Raw genomic sequence first — 22,416 nt, forward strand, 5'->3', positions numbered from 1 at the left:
AAAAATCAGCAAACATCATTTTTACAGACTACAAGGGAGGTTGATGGACTATTACCAAACCATAAACAACATTAATATAAATGGTATTAAAACAGTAGTGAAATAATGGCTGCAATTTGATTTTAAAAATTGTTAATTTAAAATCCAGTGTGCAACAAGAGTCACTCTCAGGCTAATATTAAATGAGTAAAAATTTTCATGAAGGAAAATATTGCTGGAGGACAAAATAATTCTTCAAAATATGTAAAACATCTTATTCTTTAGTTTCACAAATTTTAAGAACAAAAAATGCAGAATATCTCATTAATGCGGTAAGTTTATTTTCATTCCAAATTATTTAGGATTTTAAAGCAATGATCTGTTAAATTAATACATTAGTTAAAAAGCATTGTCACAAAATTCTCTAACCAAAGTATGCTATTAAAAACACCACTCTACCAAGTTTAGCTTTGACTCTTCAATTAGAGGAGGTCTGATTATAAGGAAACTTTGGGTTATACATCTTAATTGGTGATTCTTTGTCTCAATCTCTTCAGCTATCTATCCTCCGGGATGGTTATGAAGGCTTTTGAGACCATTTCCGTATCATTTGGTGTAAGAAAAGAAAAACAGAAAAGGAGCACTTAAAAGTTAAGCACAGATTTTTAGGCACTGAGACCTCAACTCAGGTTAACAAGACAGTGGTACTAAAATAAACATCAGTAGGTACCAGCTCAGGCTCTTGAGAGCTGCCTTATGGGTGAATCCGTTTGCCATAACCTAGAGCAAGTTAAACTCTTTAAGCCTCAGGGTCCCCATATGTAAAGTGGCAGCATTAGTACACAGGGATATTATTTACATAATCCATGTAGTGCTTAGCATAAAGCAGGTACTCCATAAATATTATGTTGTGACAGTATTCATTTTTAGTATCTAAGGGATCAATATTTATATTTATGTTTAATAATCTTAAAAGTAATTTGGAAACTGTGTAGTCCCTGTAACTGGTTTAAATTAAGAGAATTTTAGGGGAACCCACACCCAGACATGTGTTACTGATTTGGGAACTAGTTTTCCGAGGGCATAGTGCTGGTTAAGGGAGTTGTGCCAAAGACTGATACTGTATAAGCACACGTGCACATTTCTTACTTTAATTCCTTACTTTGGAACCATTAATATCACATTGTTCAATAATGACAATAAATTCAGAGAATACAGATTAAACATGCTTATATTTAGTATATGCATCTGTAAGCTGAAGTGTTTTCCTAACAGACAAAAATGTTAAAGTCATTCCTAAAACAAACAGCATAAAAGTAAATTCTCAATTGAGAATTTAAGGAAAAAACTATCAATCGGTTGAAAAGGAAATTATAAGGATAAAAGTAATTTCCTTTTTGACATGTACTAAGTACAGAGCTAACGAGAACTTCCCTTAATAAATGAAGCATTAATTTTTATAATGCTTATTCTAAAAGATTACTTTCAAGGATATTTCAAAAATTATTTTAGTTACATGGCACAATTATGCTAACAAAAGTATCTTTTTTGGGGGCAACAGGTGAGTGCAACACTGGAATTTAAAAGATGAGGGTTGCTCTGGTGTCTGGGCATCACAGTCTTAGGTGGTACTCGCTCACTGGGAGGAGGCGGCTGCAGTATGGACAGAACTGCTTTAAAGCACAGGGAAGGAAAAATGTCAATAAGCAAAGACAGTAACTCCCCTTTCTTACTCAGTTAATTTTACAAAGGGAACACTTCAAAATTCAATCTAATACATAATACATATATAAAACCTAATTTGATAAAATGAAAAAATTTCTCATGTCATAAATACGGTACTTACAAATATTCAATAATTTACTAAGGATTTTTACTAACAAAAATACGGTATTCATAATCAAAGTTCACTCAGTATTTCAACAAAGTTGCTAATTTGTTAATAATTTAGTTAAAAAAAAAAACCAAGTAAAGGCAATTTGATTATGTTACCGTAGAGTTCAAATAATTGCTATGGACAAGTCTGCATTATTTAACAACAACAACAAAAAGCTTTTACAGTTAGTGTGAAAAACTAAACTTTTATAAACCAAAACATTATACTCCCATTGACTACTGAAATAATCTACTGTGCTACAAGGATTAAAGACGGTGGGTATGAGAGTAAGAACAATATACCCACTTTCATTCTAGGGGCCAGATCATGCACACTGGGACACTGACTCACTGTAATACAACTGTAACATTTCAAGTACATTATAGAATTTTCATTTAAATTTTTAAAATTTCAAGTAGAAAAAATTCCAAAATATGTTCCGATCAATTTAAATATTCAAAAAGTTCAGTCCCCATTCAGAAACAGATAAACAGTATATTTATTAAATGAGTTAAGACAAATAAACTTTACAAATAGACAAATAATAAAAGGCTCAGTGGCTAAAATAGATGGTAAGCATCATTGAAAGAAATCAACACCATCACGGTATCTCAGTTGGCTTACACGTGTAAAAAGAAATTTTCAGAGAGCAATTTCACAGAAATGAAGCCAGTTTTTGTTTTTCTTATAAACAAATCACCATTTCTTGGTTCAAAACTGACATCTGTTATGAAAATTACCATATCACATATTTGTAAGATGACAAGGAGTAACTCATCTTCAAAGTGCAAGTAAGTCTATTTACAACCACAAAAAAGGCAATGATGAGGAGAAAGGATTTTTAAAAAATATACAAAGATTAAAAACATTTGGGATGCAAAATTAAACAATATTTTGTTTAGAGGATAAAAGAGAAAAAGTGATTGAATTACAGATGCTATACATATTATATAATGGGATCCAAGATCTTTAACAGCTTGCTTGCATTTTTTTTTCCTACTTACATAATGCTCTGGAAATTTCTCATAGAAATTACAGTGTCTCAGAGAGAAATACACACTAAGCATGTCTCGCTACTACTTCATGGCTGTCAATTAAGACCCGTTTATGGATTAGAGTTGGTGTAAAAAGCCATTGCCTTGAGTTGAAAAATGAATACTGTAAAAGCTCAATACAAATCCTCCAAAGCACATGCACTTCTAAATCTTTTGGTAATTACATTCATATTTAGGCATAACCAAAATAAAAAAGAAAACAAAATATTTCCCTTTTCTCTATTCCCTATGCCTTGAAGGCTCTCCAGTTGATAGGGTCTATTTTTAGAGTTGAAAGGGTTCTTCGAGATAGTCTAGTCCACCACCTCTGTTTAAGGTTGATTTTCCCAAGGTCATGCAGCATGTTAATGGCAAAACCAAGAACGGAAACCAGGTCTCAACTCCTAGCCTGGTGTGCTTTCCAGCATATCATGCTACCTCTTTTACAGTATGATTTGCTATAAATACCTGATGAATAAATGTACAATTACAAATGCTGACAAAGCCAATGTGTTTCTAACACTTGCAGAGGATTACTGCAAAGAATTGATGGAGAGAAAAGAGATTTTCCCCCCCACCCACCAAAAATATCAAGCACCATCAACTAAATGTTTCTTTGCTGGGTCAGATGCTGTAGTAGTCCTCGTAAACTTTATGTCAGCCTGAGGATTGTATATCTGGTGAAACCTGGGCCCTAACATAATGCCAGTTCCTAAAGGTAAAGACAGAGACAAAAAAAGGAAAGAAGGTAGACAAAAGACTTAAAAATCTAATTGGCTTAGAAATGGGCATTCCAGCATACTGTTTACTAATTATATCTAAATATGTATATTTTTTAGGACCATTTTCACCTTTCATGTAATCTTATTTTACCATAATTTGTTATTTGGCCACTTAAGAATTAAAATAAATATATCAAAGACAATGGTGGTCATTATTTTTTTAAACTGTTGAGACTATTTTAGACAAACTAAATTCAATTAAGAATATGTTGAATGGTGACATTGCGAATAATTTTCTTAATCTGGTTCTATTAGAGTATCATCGAAGAATTAAAGTGGTACTTCATGGGGCTGTTACCATCTTGAAATTTACTCCAATTGTGGTTAGAGAGAACAGACTGATGCACCATATATGCAGAATTGAGTAAAGAAGCTGAAATGCCTTTTAAAAAACATTGTCATGAATTTATTTAATAAAAGGGCAGATTTATTTATGTTTACAAACAAGTTCCAAAAACAAAAGAAAAACACGTATGCTTCTATTTATTAACCTTTTTCAAAATGCCAACAGCCCTCATGCTGTATGAAGGTTTCTAAGGATTTATTAGAAAAATCAATACAGTTCACTCACAGTTCACCAAGACATCACTGAACTAACATGTTTAGACAAAAACAAAAAGGACTAAGGTTCTCTTGTCGTTTGATAGCTTGATTTAATTTGATTTGCCTGAAACAACAAAAGCATTTCAAGCATCTTTCATTATGCAGTTGATGTCCCGCATTAAACATTCTACTAAATTCTGAACAAAAGGTTATTAGCAAGTTTTCAAAAATTTTAAAAATTAAACAGTTGTTTCAAAACCATTAAGTAGTAAATGTATTTAAGAAACTAATTAGGACAGATGCCATAACTTTATTAGAACACCACTGCTCATGTTTTTTTGTTTTGTTTTGTTTTTTTGTTTGTTTTTTTAAACAAAGCATTAGTGTTATCTATTTGGCTATTAGTATTAGCAATTTATCTACAATATTTAACAAGGTAAATTGTAGGCAAAAATTTAGTACAGTTTCAATAGAAACACCCTTTTTTTATTTCCTGAAAATAGAGCAGTATTTGAAGGACTAATTTTTCTCTGCATCAGTTATAAGGAAGCTTCCCATCTATGAACAGGAACAAAAAAAGTATCTACAAACCTTGTAAACAGATCTGTATCATTTATAAACATAAATAATCCAAATTATTAACAGCCAACAGCAGAAATTAAAGAATCAATTCCATGATCCAGGGCTCTTCACTTGCCCAACTTTACTCCTCCCTCTCTCCCATAAATGATTGAGATAAACTAAAGCTCTGCTAATATACTGTTCAGGACCATTCCTAGGTACTACTGATGATCCACAGGTCAACTCATGTTGAGTTACTGTTTATCCGTCAGTTCATTTCTCCCACCCCCTAAAAAGCACCCTCAGTCTGGCAGAAAGCTTTGCATTTTTTTAAAAAAATAAATCTACATTCGTACAAGTGTGTCTTCTGTTGAAGTCCAAAGACAAGAATACTATCTTGTCTGTCACAATGTGTGAAAAGACCCAGTTTCAATTTGTTTCTTTACAATGCAGCTAGTGTGTTAACATTCAGCTTACAATCAGAGTGATGTTTCCAAACTATGTAGTGGGCTTCCTGGGGATGAAGAGGTAGCAGACTTGTTCATTTCTATTGTAAGGTAAATCCCGCTGTCAACAGCATTGTTATTTTTGTTGGGAGAGGGTGGAGGACTGGAGTTACGTTTTGTAGGAGCATCGTCTTCAGCATCAGTGTCATCAATAAGGGGGATATGAGGTTCTGAATCTTCTATCCTAAACTCAGGATGTGTCATAAAGTTGTGAATCGAACTTCTTGACTCCGGTTTTTCTAACCCTTCATACAGAGAACTACGAAATGCATTCACCACTCGAATCTGTAAATGTCAGAAAACAGAAGAATGTCAGTACACTAGTAGCTTAGCTGAAAGAAGGTGCATTTATGAGTCTGAATCCACAAACAGCTAGGTATGAGTGAATCATATTTGCATGTAATGCAGTGGAACTTGCAATACACTGTAAAAAAATGAGTATTTTAGTAGGACACTACAGAACAACAAAACCACATACTCTAAGAATTGAAAGATGTAGAAATCCAAGTAATACTAAGAAAATCTCATTGGCACTGGCTAAAATTTAATAGCCACTTTATAGGATTGTTTTTCCCTAAAACAAAACAAAACAAAACAAAATCAAATAAGAAACAAACAAAATATTAACCATACACAAGCTTTGGCTCATTTTTTAAAATTAAAAAAATGTAATTTTGAAAACAATTCAAATAAGTTAAACGAAGTCAAGCACAGAGGGTTATTATTTATCATGCTAGGAATCAGGGTGTCATCAACTATGAAAAAGCCAAGCAAATTGAAGCTGAATGCCACAATGAACTGACATCTATCTCACTATTCGCATGGGGTATAAAACAAAAATAGAGACAAAGTCCAAATAAGTACCTATAAAATGCCATTAAACAGCTATAAATATTTGAGTATATGCCATTTACCTATAAAGTGTTATAGTGTTTTTCTCTATAATACGTTAAAACTTAAATCAATTTATATACTATAGCTCACTGGAGAAAAAACAGTTACAACAAAAACGGAGAAAAACCCCTATGGGATTCTTCTGTGAAATAGTTCACAAGGAGAAGACACAAAATTTTCTAGTATTTTTGCCTCTAAACAAATGGCCTAACAATTCATCCTCCTCCTCGGAAGTCTGCCAAATGGATGGATGAACGGGCAAATTGACTTAAAAAAAAAAAAAAAATTAAAAAAAAATTTCACTGCATATGCTGACATTGTATCTTATTAACCCAGTATCGTATAGACTTTCAAACAGTGGACAAGGTCCAAATGGTTTAACATCTACTATATATCAATTTAAATACAGTGTTTGCTTTTGTTTTGATTCTAGTGAACCTTATTTAATGAAGATATCTCTTACTCATAAGAGAAGTAACTGACACTGACATTCCAGATTAAAAAAAGCAGTCACCAAAATCATCTCATAAAATAAAAAAATTAATACATTTCTTCAAGTAGACATGCTTGAACTTTTTTTCATTTTTTCATTTAAATGATTTTAACATACCCATCACCTCAGTTACCATTTGTGTGTGTGGTAAGAACTGTTATTTTTCTAACCTCTTAGGAAGTTTCAAATATACAGTATAGTCACCATGCTATATGTTACATCTCCAGAACTTATTCATCTTGCGTAACTGAAACTCTGTACCCCTTGATCAACATCTCTCCATTTCCCCTTCCTCTCATAACCACCTATTTTAAATCGGATGTCTGAGTTTATCCAAAGAAACAAAAATCAGAATCTTGAAGAGATACCTGCACTCCTAAGTAATGTTCCTTGCGGCATTACTTAAAACAGTCAGGACATGGAAACAACTTAAATGTCCACTTGAGAGACGAATGGATAAAGAAAATGTAGTATACATGTAGGAAGATTATGCAGCTTTAAAAATAAAGGAGCCCTGGCTGGTGTGGCTCAATGGACTGAGCGCCTGCTGTGAACTCAAAGGTCACCGGTTCCATTCCCAGTCAGGGCACATGGCTGGGTTGTGGGTCAGATCCCCAGTTGAGGGCAAGCAGGAGGCAACTGATCAATGTATCTCTCACACACTGATGTTTCTCTCCCTCTCTTTCTCCCTCCCTTCCCCTCACTCTGAAAGTAAACAAATAACATCTTTAAAACAAAAATAAAAAGAAAGGAATCCTGACATTTGCAACAATGCATGCCCAGTTCTGATTAAAACCTCATCTCCCCTCAAGAGTTTTCTTGCCTGATTTACTAGGTCCTGTTTATAGGCTGCTTTACAACTTGTTCATTCAGCCCTTCAAACAGAAAAAGAGTGCAGTATCACTGACTGAGGAAGACAGAGGTAAATTGCTTGGGTGTAAATTCCAGCTCTGCCACTTACTAGCTAAGAAACCTGAGGCAAACAGATTTCTTCAACTATAAAATGGAGAATAAAAATGGCACCAATAGTATGGGGTTACTATGGGAGATTAAATTAATTTGTACATATACACACTCAGAACAGTGTTAGCTCCCAAGTGTCAACATCAGGACTTCTCCAACTTCAATGCGCAGAGGAAGCACTTCAGGACCTCGTTAAATGCAGATCCTGACTCAGTAAGGGCCTAAGGTCCTGCATTTCTAAAAAGCTCCCAAAGGATGATAAAATTTCTCTCCATAATTCACACTTTGAGCTGTAAGCATCTACTCAATTTGCACTGCTATTACTTTATCATTTGCTAGTTTTTAATTCTATTCTATTCACGTGTTTATACTTTAGTCTCTTCATTTGACGGACTATTAGCAGCAAACACATTTTCAATTTCCTTTGTTGTTCTTATTCCCCATGTACTAAGACTACAGTATTTGTTTTACATATGATATGCAAACAATGCTCACTAAACATACCATTACAGTCATTCAACTGTTTTTACTGTGAAATCTTACATTTTTTACATATGCGGACATTTAGCAAGTATCCTGTCCTAATAAGAAACTATGCAGTTAAAAAAAGCAAAAAGGATGCCCGCCCCCGCAAAAGAAAAATATCTGTTGTTGTCAGTGGTCAGTAGTACAGAGAGGACAAACTAGAGGATCAGCCAGCAAACCTGATGGGTGATGAGAACTGTTCAAGATGACCCTGAAGTTGCTACTTATTTGACTTGGTTGCTAACAATGCTGCTAAACAGAGCTAGAGAAACAGTTACGTTTTCTTTGTTTTGACCAGTCTGGGTAACGGGTAGTAGTAAAGAATCAAGGGGAAAATAAATCAATTTTGGAACATGTTAAATTTGGGGAACTGAAGAACATCCAAATGAAAATATCCAAACTCAGGAGAAAAGTATAAGGTATGAGCTCTGAGCTCTAAGCCAGGCAGAGTGTAAAGAGTCATGTGTGTGTGTGTACACATAATCACATACATGTATCTGTGGCAGATGAGATTAGATCCTTTTTACCAAACTTTTCAATTACTGTAACATTTTTTTCTTTCTGGAAGAATTCACTAAGTTATCCAAGCATATGAGAGGTTGAAAGGTTATTCAATATACTTGTACTTTTTATTCTAACCACTTTACAAATGGTGAAACTGAGCACCTGAGAGGGTGGCTGATTTGCCACATCACTCCTAATCAGCATCAAAATGACTTGGAACTCAGTTTCCTGGACTCCCAATTCCAGGTTCTTTGGGAAGTCAGTAAGAGAACATGTGGACATTAACTTTATACCTAACATCACTAGTATAAAACACTTCCTGAGATTAAGGTTAATGCTGTCTTCCTCTGACTCTTCTACTTAGCCACAAAATGAAGGGACATAGGAAAGGACAGCTCAGAATCACTCCAAAGCAATGAACTTCAAGGAACAGTTCTCACATTAGATAAAATTACAATAAAATCTAGACTAGCCAGGGGTCATTGAATCAGATTTGTTTTACTTTCTGCTCATAAAGAACATAAATAAAAAAGCACTCTCTGTGTAAGGCGTAACATTCAGCTAACCTACACGTGCTGTGATCTCTATTATCTTCTATATGTACAATTCTCAGAGTACAGTAGTAATTCTGAGTAACTAAAAAGCACAACCGTGTGCACAAAACTTTAGGAAGGTAGCAAACTATTTTAATATTATAAAGAATTCAGTTTAAGCATAAAAATAAGATGTAACTTTAATTACCATTCATGGCAATCCAAGCCTTACTGTTTATCATCTTTTTAACAATTCCTTTAATATTTACTGAGATCTACGATGCATGACATAACTCCTAAAATTATTAAAATTAAGAAAAATCCAAAATCCCTATGTCAAGAAAAATTTTAAAAAATTCAGAGAAAAACATTACATGAAACATATATGGCAAACAAAAAAATCAGTGATTATCATAATCATAAAGTAATTTTAAGAAACCAAAAATGATTATCAGTTTACATTAAATATATTAAATTTAATAAGTCAAAACAAAACCATGTACTCTGCTACACCACCAATTTTGTTAAATAAAATCCTAATTTTTTATAGCAGAAAATAATATTATTGCCCAAAACATGACACTCCAGGTTAGCTCTAAAATATGTGACTATTTTAGTCATTAGCTGATATATCTCACTTTCTACAACATATTGCCCATTCCTGAAATACACATTATTTTATTTACTGTGTGCACTAACAAAGAACTGCAATGGTAAAACAAAAGATACCAAACAACAAGAAAGAATATTCTAGGTTGTTTTCCAAAGTTGAGTATTTGTACATTGAATTTCCTCAAAGTAAGACTTACTTTTATAATGTTGTAACTTTTACTTATCTGGAATAGAGGTTGGCAAAGATTTTTTGTAAAGAACCAGAATAAATACAGCTTTTGTAAGTTACAGAGCCTCTGATACAACTACTCAACTCTGCCAATGTAGAGCAAAAACTATGAAAGATGATATTTAAATGACTGAGCATGACTCTGTTCCAATAAAAATGTATTTTCAAAAACAGGCAACAGGCCATATTTGGCCCACAGGTTATCTATAGTTTACCAACCCTTCACCTACAAGACCAGATTTCCTTTCAATTTCTCCTTTCCAGGAAGGCTTAACTATTGACCCAACAAAATAATTTACTAATAGTGAAGACTGATATTAGAATGCCATACTTTATAAATAAAGAAAAACTAGAGAATGTTTTCTCTAGAGATCTCTAGGAGTGAAAAAAAAAATCTGACTAATACATGAGGGAATAATGTTGAAATCCACAGATATTTCTAAGACTGTTCTATATTAGGACAGGAACACAGTAAGGAAATCAAACCTTTCATTACACATATTAACACTGACAATTAATTCTATATATTGGCTGATATTCTGTCCTACCACATAAGACGCAAAGCTTTACCAGCAAGGCTGGAAGAAATTTATGGTAACAGCAATATAATTCCTGCAACTGTTCGTGTACAATGAAACCTCATGAACAAAAATACACATCAGTCCTCAATACCTCCTTACATTGCAAGAACACAGAATATAGAATAAATATCGTAAACCTAGATGAAGCAACAACTCCAAACCTGCCCTCTATCACCCGGGCTCCAGCAGCTCAGAGGTCTCATGCATACTGTGCATCAGAAATGAGCCTGCGGCAGGTGTGGGTGGGCATGTCTTCAACAAAGTTGGTGACTGATCTTATATTTAATGTAAGGTCTGGAACACACTTGTACAGAGAAATAGAGTAATTACAGAATACCTAAGCTCATGTGACAAACCTCCAAATAAAAAAGTCAATTGTTTAATATTTTGCTGAAATAAAAAATAGAATACATGCCACCCAGGAGATAAACTTGTCAGAGAAGTTTAACATGAGCTAATCATGGGGAAACAAAGAAATTCAGGATGTGGGATACTTTATAAGACAGCTGACCTGGATTCATAAACACCCCCCCCCCCCCCCTGAAAAATAAAGGTAGAAAAAATGGATCTAGATTAAAGGAAACTAAAGAGTCCTAACAAACATATTGATGAGCATTTCTTGAATTCTGGCTCAAAAAAGCTGTAAGGATATTTTGGGGGCAACTGGAGAAATCTGAATATGGACTGTATATGAGATAAAATGGTATTAATGTTAAATTTCTTGGTTGTGATAATAGAGTATGATTATGTAGGAGAAATCTTATTTTTAAGAGGTACATACTGAAGTATTCAGAGATGAAATGTTATACCTGTCACTCTCAAATGGCTCAAGAAAAAGTATATATTAACATATAAACAAAGATGTCCTAAGGTATAAGGAAGTGGTAAATCCTGATAAAGGGCATTATTCATCTTTCAGCTTGCCTGTTCTTAAATTTTTCAAATTTAAAATTTTCAGTGCAGGTAGACTCTTTCAGGATAAAGTTTCATTTTGAGTCCTTCTTACAAGATATAAACAGATCCTTACCATCCATTCCAGCCTCATAAGTCTTCATATTTCATTACTCTTTTGGTACCACACTGTCATGCCCTAACTGAATGAATTCTATAAAGAATCGACTCAAGAGTCATTTCCTTCAGGTCATTTTTCCTGACTTCCCAGGGTATGTTAAGGACCCCATTATAATATTATGTGTTCCATTACCATGTAGTAATTCTCAACTACTTGTTTGTTTTCCTTACGAGACTGTAATGTCTTAAGGTTCTAGCACAGCCTTGACTTATGGTAGGCTTTGCACATGTGAAACTAATAGTAATGGAAGGAGATGAAAGAATGAGTTGTAATTTGCCCTCAAGAGCCAGAAATAAGGTGGAATCCTTACATACTCCACCTTATTGGGAAGGAGGGATGCAAATGACATTAGCGACCCAGGCACAAGGCCAGGCAATTTACATATACCATTTCAATGCAGTAAGTAGTAGCAGGGGAATTTTTAAAACAGATTCCTATCTGTCATGTATGTAAACTTATTGCTCTAACGTTACAAGGGCAGTGTGTCCTCAGAGCACTTCTCTGCGCTTCGTTCTTCATCATGCTGCCTCTGCTTATTAGCTATGGACAAATAATTTAAGCTCCCAGTCAGTGCTCATAGTAAAATGGGGAATAGTTCCGGTTCTGCCTGTTTTGCAGAACACTGTCAAAAGCAGCAAACAAAAAGCACTTAAGCAAACAGTAAACAAAAAGGCAATGAATAAACAGTTTTCCTTAAAACTGCATTGTGTTCTCCCTCAACTCACCCTCTCCCCAGCTTCCCAAGGTTCATCTTCTCCTTAACTGGCTAAAGACTACATGGCAAAGACACGTCTTTCTCCAAATGCAAAGATTAACCTTAGGTAGCTCAGTTGACTGTGGAGGTGGGTGGGCTTATATCTCTAGGGCCTCCAATACACTGATAATACACAACAAAAATCAAGACCCTAATTTACAGTAAGGATGACATAGGTTAAAAGGCTTTGGCGTATTTACCATTTACAAATAACCTGTAAGGAAATTTGTTATTTTAGTCGGTTAATGGAAAGTATGACATGAAATGGTTCAATAATTAATCAATGGTACACTCTCTACTTTGGTAAACTTGAGATAATAGGCTATTTCTTATCTCAGATACAATTTTAAATTAACTTGATTATACAAATGAAAAAAAATACCTATATACACCATGGAATTCTGAGGCTTACACAGAGACTATACTCCCCCCCCAAAAGGAAAAAACAAAACAAAAACCAAAACAAGGCCGATGTCTAGGCTAAAAAGGCAAACAACTGGATATATATTGAGAACTTCTTTTATAACTTACTTTCCAACCTCAACAAGGGTTACAATGCTACATTCATTTTTAGCCTTAAAAATACAATTTCTTGGTTGTTAGATTAGTTTCAAATCACATGCTTCTGGACACCATGCAATATGAACATGTTTGAAGGCATATACTCAAAAATTTATAGTTGTTTCACAAATTCTAAGGTACAATTTTATTCCCCATATTAATGATCAGAGTTAGCATAGAGACAAGCTCACAGATGTCATATCTAATCTTTGGTTGCAAATATTCCACCTGTTATCTAGCCCTCTAAGAAATAAAACAACAACAATGACAACACTTTGAGGTCTCAATCCACTTTACGAAAAGAAAGCTTTATGAAAAGCCTGAACAATGAATTTAAACATTAAGGAGAAAATGAGAAACGTTAGGTGTGTGAAGTAGGAAATGTTAATTTCATGCACTTAGGAACACACACTCACACCCCACAGTAGTAGAAGCAGTAGAAGAGGAAAACACTACATGTGTAGGGGTAGAAATATTTGTTACATCATGATGCTGGCTGGCGATGGAGGGTTGCCGCCTTAGAGCCCCCTGAATGGAACTTCCACTCTGGAAAGCATTCACTACATCCATCTGCAAGGAATCAGAGATTGTGACAGCTTGCTCAGCAAGAGAGAGAGAGAACAAGAGAAAGGACCATTCCATCTATCAACATATAAAAAGTAAAGAAAAAGGCACTTTTTACAGAGCAGATAAATAGGCAAGAGTAGTATTTTGTGATGAAGGGGGAAAAGCTAGGAAAAAAGGAGCTTAGGGGCATATAGACACATTCTTTCATGATCAGTTAAAACTTTCACTCATTCCAGATAGCAACCAATATTATTTTTCAGAGTAAGTTTTGTGGGCTGGGAAGGCTAGAAAGGAAGTTAAGGACCTCCTCCCCAGGTCCAAAATCCCTCCGCTGGCTCCCGTTCCCATCATCTCTCCTACCTCTCTCCAGGCCCATACCTGCGTCTGGATTCTGTTCAGACCTCTAAACCACAAGATCTGGCCACGCCGCAACTCCCTTTCAGCGTGATCAATCTCTTCCACGTCCTCCGCTAACTCCTCCTCAGGTATTTCTTCCTTTTGTGTTCCATGACCAGCTTCTTTTAGGAATTTTAAACGGCTAGTAGGAATTGTTGAAATAAGCTACAACACAGGGGAAAGAGCTTGAAATAAATCCTGTCAAGTACAAGTAAACTGATCGACTTGAGTATAAAAGGTTTGAAAACAGTGCAAGTGTAACCAACTATCTTCACCAATGAAGCAATGAGATCTTGTCTCTCAGAGGCTTTCTTTCTCAGAGCCAAAAATATTCTTCTCTTAGCTACACAAAAGATTTAAGTTAGAATGGAAAAAAAGAAAGTTTATTTACTTAAACTCATATTAATTATATTTATTTCAAATAAAAATGGCAGGTGTCTCATTGGATGCAAAACAAGTTTATATTTTAGCGGTATAAGAATTCAATGATAAAAAACATACCAGCATTACAAAAATCCTCAAAGTTAAACTAAAAATAGTGTTTTGTTTATGAAATGTATTTTTTTTTTAAAAGCAACTATTTAAGAATCTGGGTTAACACTGATTGATTGATAAAGACATCAAACAGAAACAGATGCCCCGGAAAACATAAGGGATACAAAAACACAAACAACTATCTATTAACTTATATATGTGAACAGATCTTCCTTAAGGAAGCTGGGCTGTATCAAGGGGGAAAAAAGCATGGAGTCAGAGGCAGAACTGCTCAGAGAATATCTCTCTAACCACCTAGGGCAACAGGCTCAGAGACACGAGAAAGGACTTGTTCATGGAGGGACTAGGACTCCTGGTCTTCTGACCACCCGTATCAGTACTTTCTACCATGGCACACTTAAATTCAATAGACAGTGTCAGCCAAAGGTGGTAACTGGTGCCTGTTGGGATATGTAGCTACAGAATTTACTCTTCTGAAAAGTTACCCAGATATGGGGGCGACACTGCTGGGGTTCTGTTCTGTCCATGAGAAAACATTATAAAATAATTAGAACTGTAGTCAAAAAAGAAAGGTGGACCAAGTATGGATCCTACTTAAGAAGATCTCTATCAATTAGGTATTCAAAATGAGTAAGAGAAACCTCAGAACCTAGAAACACAACTGAAAAAAAAAAAGTGAGATAAAAGGCACATAAAATTAAGTTCAAGGAAAACCCGGATATTTGGTTTGATTGACTTGCAGAACAACAATAAATTAGTTCACACAAGTTACACACCGTATCATTATGTCAACCTTCATTTATGAAAACATTTGTATAGATTCTCTATCATTTTTATAGTGATAGTAATGGGTTTAAAATAAACAATGTACACACATTACCACTTATCTTTTAAAAATAATGTCATGTACTTGCAAGTCAACCCTATAATAAAGATGAGGTATATTATTCTTCGGGTACTATATTTTATATATACACTGTTAAAGCCATTTAATCCAAAAAAATCAAGAATGTCATTTTGTGGTCCATTTTTTCCAGATACCATTATTTTTTATGGTAACATTCTCTATTTAAACTGAAATACAAGGTTTTTCTTATGCTACATTTTGGATTATATTACATAAAAATAAGTAGTCTTAAGTACATAATATTTTATATTTTTGTAAAATTATTTACTTTAAAAATGCAGAAATAGGTTATAAAACAAAAAATTCAGATATCAGAATCGTAACCAGTTAAAAATGCATTATCTTAATATTGCTATAAAACTTGTTATATGAAACAAGTTAAAAAACTACTTAAAAAATTTAAATAGCATTTTATTTATAGGCATAATCACAACAAATAGCAAGTGACATTTAAACACAAAAATTACATTTTAAAACACCATATTGCTAAATGACCTTGTTACCCTAGAATGGTAACTACTTAGAATCAAGTACAGAACCGCTTAAAGAAAATACACATTAGACATTTAAAAAAAATCATTTAAGGTTTGAATGAAAAATGGTATTTTTACCTGGCCCCAGAGTAATGTTCCCATTCCTAGGAATATTGACCATAGCCACTGTTCTATTGAAAGTTCTGAACAACTGAAAGGTTTTCCACCAAACTGCACAATTATTATCTGGAGGAATAATCAAGAGTAAATTTATTTAAATGTTTTAAATTTTACCATTCACATATTTCAAAAATTACCCAAATTTGTGTCCTCTTAAAACTTAGGCTAAAAAAACCACTATTCTGATGGTGACATGTATAATATTCACAGCTGAAAATAAGACCTATGAAATAAAATTCCTGTCTAAAAATTTAAATGATTATTGTGATTGGGAAGATAACTTTATACTTTTTTCAATGCAATCTCATGAAATTATATTTCCCTGTATTTAGTATAACTTTCTGAATAATTATGCCTTTCCACAAAAGATGGCAGTTTTGAGGAGAAGTGGATGTAAGAGTCAATCTTTTTTGTTTTCCTTCTAATTGCTATTCATTCCTGGTTAACAGTTAGATGTTAGGACAAATACAAATGAATTAATTGTAAGAGAAGAAAAGCAACTTGTGAAGTTCTAGAAATATGTACACTCAGGTGGTGTACCCTCAGAAATTTGCCCTCCTGAAAAGAAGTCCAATAATCTGTATAAATAATATTCCTAATACACTGCTTATGTTTCCTTCCTAATTTTAAAGAAACTTAAATCTATATATGGGAATTCTAGTAAACTGATAGGCTGCCAAATACTGATTATTAAAAAGAATCATTTTTATATTAACAGTTTTTAAACTTTGTTTTTTAAAGTTATCAGTTCCATTCTTTGTAGCTTGTACTTTATTCCAAATTCAAGTGACATGTACGTATTTGTCAATTCCACTGTCTTTAAAGTCAAGGTTATTTGTACCCTTGTACAGATTCCCAACTGTGTTTTTTTGTTTTGTTTTTTTAAGTAGTCCAGTCAGTTGATTATAAACGATCTGACAATCTTGCTTGGATTTTATTATAGAGTTATCAACCTGGAATCATTTTCTTTTATAAAACAAGAAAATGAGCATGGAAAAAAAAACTTTTGTGTGTTTTCATTTTTGTTTTAAAAAATTTAAACATTACTTTTTTTTTAAAAGTATAATGAGGGATGTGAAAAGGACATTAAGGTGCTAGGAAAACAAATGATTAAGATGGTTGGTCGATTTTGTTTCCTAAGAAATAATTTTTATTTTAGAGCTGGAAGAAATAAAATTCTCTAATTAGTAGTGGAGTTTACTTCTAAAAGTAAGTTTCCATATTCTCTAATATACTACTTAGATCACCATGATACTACACAATTGTGTATTTCAGTGTGCTGAAGCACTTCCTGTGTGCAGAGGGAACCTAGAATTAGGTGTTGTCTTCTAAATTTAGAAGGGGGCCGATTATACAAAGTTCAAGAGGTTTTTTAACTGAAGGGTTTCCCAAAGTGGTTGAAGTGTTAATTTAAAAAAAGAAAAGAAAAAGCAGCTGAGATTTGAGTGTTTCCTTCCAGACATTAAGCTCAGAGCTTTAAGTGCACTGTCTCTCTCAATGCTTTGGTAAGTCTATGAAATGACCTAATTAATATTATCATCCCCATTTCACTGATGAAGAGATTGTAGCTTATCAAGGTCACACAACTACTGAGGCAGCACCTTGACTTGATTGAATCCTACACTCCTACTCGTAAGTACTATGTAATATGGCTTTAAGGATTCCAAATACAGCAATATTTCCTTAGCTTATTGAGGATATAAGAGCAATTCAAAAGACTAGTGTTTCATGGAACACATTTTGAAATCACTGATTCTGTGTCAAGTGCTACAAAGCAGAAAGGAAATTAAAAATATTTACACAGGATTACTATGCATTTCATCATTTGTCAAAAAAAAAAAGTAAAAATAAGAACTGGCTAGTAAATAAGATACAGTAAATAAGAAATTAACTTAAATATGATTTATAAGGTGAAGCTCTTCAGGTACCTCAGATCTATAATCAAGACTTTGTTTATTTTGTTTTAGAAACAAACAAAATGAGATATGTATAAATGAAGGGTCATGCTTTCATACCCAGCTGACAGTCTACAAAAGAGACATTCAGAGGGCTAATCCATGACAAGAGGGTAAGGAACTCACAATAGAGTTCAAATCAATGCCGTCTTTGCGTAATACTGCTGCTACTACTGCTACTAAAAACAAAGATAACACAAAACCCCCCAGCAATAACACAAACCCTCATCTAAAATGCACAGTGTGAGTAGTGAGGTTGTTGATTTATATGCTGGCACATGCTCCTCATCTCATTGTGAACATGTAATAAAGTAGCCATGGGCCAGTGGCTGGTCCGCACTTTGAGTAGCACTCGTTGTGTTTATTAGGCATTTAAGAATGACACCTCACATTAACTGTCTGGTATATCGACCTTTGTCAGGAACTAAGTTACCAACCAGATTTGCATGATACAGAAATAGGCAAATTTTTGGTAACCTCCATATTTTCATAACAGATGAAATAAACCTAATTTTGTAGTCAGTAAAAGCTGAAACTTTAGCATGTCATGCACAATGATTTTTTGTAAAATCTATAAATAAAACTTTCAGAAACTGTGTAGTAAATAAGCAATATTTTTCCCAAAGTTTACAGAAATTGAAAACAGAAGTAGGTTTTACAGAAGTAATGAAGTCGAGTATTTCGGTTTCAGCATCCACAGTGTACAAGGTATAGGCTGAATAAACAGTTTTAAAAAAGCTCACTCTTTAATTTGAAATCTTACTGTGTTTACTAACTTCCTCGTGTGATTATGTACCATTCATAAATCTGTTTTGATTCCAAATTCTACTATATAATCATTTACACAGAAGAGTGCCACAGAATACAAGATGATATAAAAACATAGGTTTAATACATAGTTATATAAAATTACCATATGCAAAGGGATCATTAGTGTTGGTCTGTAAATGACCTCTATAAAAATGGGAAAATTTTCAGTCCTTCCTCTTCACTCCCAGTCCCACTCCTCACACCCCATCATCCACTCTTTTTTGCCTTGTTTTGACAATATTATAAAATGAAAAATTGACATGTCCAATTCAGGATGCTGCTATTCAGAATCATTTGGAATTTGAAATATCCATTTCAAAACCTTTTATTATTTATCAAACTCAAAGGTAGAAATACAACTGATATTAATTGCTAGAAGCAATTAAGCAAACCTAGAAGGTCAACTGTAACATTTATGTTAAACAGCATCAAAATGATATCAGTTTTGATAATAACAATGTAGAATGAAACAATTAGAATCAGAGTGAGAGTGAGGTATCACAACCACAGAACCCACAGTGAAATTAGTATCAGCTTAACATACTCTTCTCATACGCAGAATTTCAGGATAGGGCAATTTTTCACTTGAGTTATGATATTTAAAACTCTTTAAAAATGTCATCAAAGCAATACACAGAAGCCCCACATATTGCAGTTAAGTAATTTCTGGAAAAAGCCACCTGTTTACCTAACATTTCCCACATAAGAATCAAATTTGAAAGTATCGTTTCTAATTACCCACCTGTACCACAAAAGTGCCTAGAACAATTGTGCAGAAGATGGCATTATTAAAGATTCCTTCAAACACATTTCTTTCACCATGAATTTTCCGGGCATTTATTTCATTGAAAAGTTGCATCAGCACAAAAGTATTAAAAACAATAGTGTAATGTTCTGAAGGAGGAGCATGCAAAGGAGCATTTCTTCCACTATCAATATCAAAAAACTTTTCTCCTGAAAGAATGAAAAATTATTGTTTTGTAATTATAAAAAACATTGCCAAGAGGTATACAGTAATAAAACCTGGCCAGACCTTTATTTGATCCCAAATGACAGTATAGAAAGAGCTGGAAGGGACCTGGGGTTATCTAGTTTTCACTCGTTTTATAGATGAGCACACTGAAGGCTTTCAAACTATGCTGACATACACAAGATCATCTATCTAAATTCACGGCAGAGTCAGGACAAGAAATCAGGACCCTTTTTACTTCCCCCCACTAGCTTTCATCCTGCCTCCCAAAATTTACTAAGCATCCACTGATAAAAAGGGGAAATTAAAGGTAAATGAGGAATTAAAGAGAGAAAAATGTATGTTCTTGAAAAATTTGTAACATTTAAACATCTGAGATATTAGCTTGGAACAGAAACAACTGAAGTTTTATCAGGCACTGAATTCTTACCAGCAAACAAGAGTGTAAAGACTACTACAAGTTGATAGAATGCATGACCCAAAATGTTCTTCATCATCGTGCGTGAGATGAGAGGTTTATTTCTACCATAAGGTTTCCGAAGCAAGAGCGATTCAGTGGGGGGTTCAGTTGCCAGAGCCAGGGAAGCAAGTGTATCCATTATGAGGTTTACCCACAGCATCTGCACAGCCTTAAGCGGTGAATCCTAGAAAAGACAGGTTTCCTAATAGACATTCACAGCTATTCAGAGGCTCAGCAATTCTTAGGAAGCCTTTTGTATTTAAAAACTTACAGAACAGAATTGGATTTCACTTTTATATTAATTAAACCAAAATATTAAGCTTTGGCTTATATAAATATTTAAGTACTTTAAAAAGGCATATTATACACATATTTTCTTTAAAATAAACAAGTTTTAATGAACAGATTGTCAACCTACTTGAGTAATACAGGCACCCGTGAAAGCAACAATCACTGCTACAACATTAACAGTAAGCTGGAACTGAAGGAATTTTGAGATGCTGTCATAGACATTTCGTCCCCACATAACTGCTTTAACAATGCTTGTAAAGTTGTCATCTGTGAGGATAATATCAGATGCTTCTTTAGCTACGTCAGTTCCAGCGATGCCCTATTAGAAAGAATTCTATGAATTAGACTAAATGTTTAAAATATAACTTTTAAAATACTCAAAAGGATAATACTCAACTGATCAACAAAAAACTTACCATTACATTTAATAATTGACTTAAACTTACTGTAAAAGAAGGTAATATAGTTATTCTAAGATACCAGCTCTCAGAAATTCTCTTAGGAGAAATCAAAAATAAAAAAGGAGGCTTTGAAAATCAAGTTTAAATTGGGTTAAAAAAAAGGGGAATGGACATAGGCATCACCTACTTCCTTCCAAAAGTCACACAAAAAGATATATTAAAAAAAATAAAAACTGACAAAGACAAAGTTAGTGGGAAAGAAGATACTCCAAGTAAATCTTAAGAAGCTAAAAAAAAGCAGATAACCAAATATCGAGTAACATTAGTAATAGATTGAGTCCCCCCAGAAAATTGAATCCTAAACGGATAGTAGGATTCAAACACTATTGTGTTTTTTGCACCACAGACCTCTCCCACATAAGCTCAGGACTTAGCAGCACAAGGTAGAACTGGCAGTAGGGGTGAGGGTGTGAATAAAAACAGGAGGATATCTCGAAAGTCTACCGAAGACAGTGAAGAAATACTTAGAGGGTCCAAACTAAGAACAATGTCCACCAACAGTAGAACGGGATAGATTACTGTAACAGATTAATACAAAAGAAAGAAGTGAACTACACAATTTACAACAACACAGATGAAACTCATAAGCATGAAAATGAATAAAGGAATCTGGACTCAGAATGATATATAATTCTTTTGTACAAAGTTCAAAAACAGATAAAAGTCATCTTCACAATCCTGGTTATCTTTGTAGAGAGGCAGGGCAATAATTAGAAGTGAGTGTGATTGAGGTATCTGGGGTATAGGTAATAGTCTATTTCTTGCTCTACACAGACCGAGTGTGTTCACTTGTGATAACCCAGTCTGTTGTGTAGTTATGAGTCAGGGATTTTTCTCTATGTGCGTTATATATTAAATAATAAAACAAAAAAAGAAAGCCAGATCCTCCGAGCCCCTTCCCAAGTCCATGCAGTCAGGCAAACTGCCACTCTCTCTGACATGACAAAAGACTGCCTGCTAATTTACCAGAGGGAGTATGACGAAGAATCTCTGGACTGCAGAGAACTAAGCACTGTTGAGGATAGAGGTGCCATGTTGGAAAAAAGGGATTAACTCTGTTTAGCAAATGTTGAGACTATCATCTTTCTTTCCCTACCAGTGTTCAGATTGCTCTCTAGGTAGCAGATTTAAAGATTTTTTTTCTGGGATAGCTGATCACCCCCAAGAAAAAGACCTAAAATATTGCAATTTAAGGTACTCTAAAAAGTGAAATGGCCAAGCCAGATCATTTTACAGAGAAGCTTCTGGCTCACATATCCCACCAATAAGACCAAAGCTTTCCAGCTTTCCAATTTTATAGGAGCAAATAGGGAGACATAACCAAGGATCACGTGACATCTTAGGAGAGCACTAACCTGAAAGACAGACTAAACCAAAATGAAAGTGGAGATGGATTCTGCAGATACAAAAGCTCATTTAAAAAAATAAATAAATCAAGTCTTCAGAAAA

General features: G+C 34.1%; 1 protein-coding gene across 4 annotated transcripts in view; it reads right to left on the bottom strand.

The window, feature by feature from the left end:
* Positions 1-1,935: 1,935 nt before the first annotated feature.
* The window catches only part of ATP2B1 (ATPase plasma membrane Ca2+ transporting 1), a 126,043-nt gene continuing 105,562 nt past the window's right edge, over positions 1,936-22,416 (bottom strand). For 2 of the 4 annotated variants that reach the window (XM_054580187.1, XM_054580188.1), the window contains exons 16-22: positions 20,634-20,825; positions 20,186-20,399; positions 19,528-19,739; positions 15,979-16,086; positions 13,948-14,130; positions 13,486-13,572; positions 1,936-5,566 (exon numbers count right to left, since the gene is read on the bottom strand). In XM_054580187.1, the coding sequence (XP_054436162.1) occupies positions 5,255-5,566; positions 13,486-13,572; positions 13,948-14,130; positions 15,979-16,086; positions 19,528-19,739; positions 20,186-20,399; positions 20,634-20,825 (1,308 nt within the window). In that variant the 3' untranslated portion in view covers positions 1,936-5,254. Of the gene's footprint in view, positions 5,567-13,420; positions 13,573-13,947; positions 14,131-15,978; positions 16,087-19,527; positions 19,740-20,185; positions 20,400-20,633; positions 20,826-22,416 lie in introns of all 4 variants that reach the window. The other 2 variants (XM_054580190.1, XM_054580189.1) reach the window with 2 other exon arrangements.

The sequence above is a fragment of the Pteronotus mesoamericanus genome, unplaced genomic scaffold, assembly GCF_021234165.1.
Source record: "Pteronotus mesoamericanus isolate MK-2021 breed Mesoamerican mustached bat unplaced genomic scaffold, CSHL_Meso_final contig_56, whole genome shotgun sequence".
Classification (NCBI taxonomy): domain Eukaryota; kingdom Metazoa; phylum Chordata; class Mammalia; order Chiroptera; family Mormoopidae; genus Pteronotus; species Pteronotus mesoamericanus.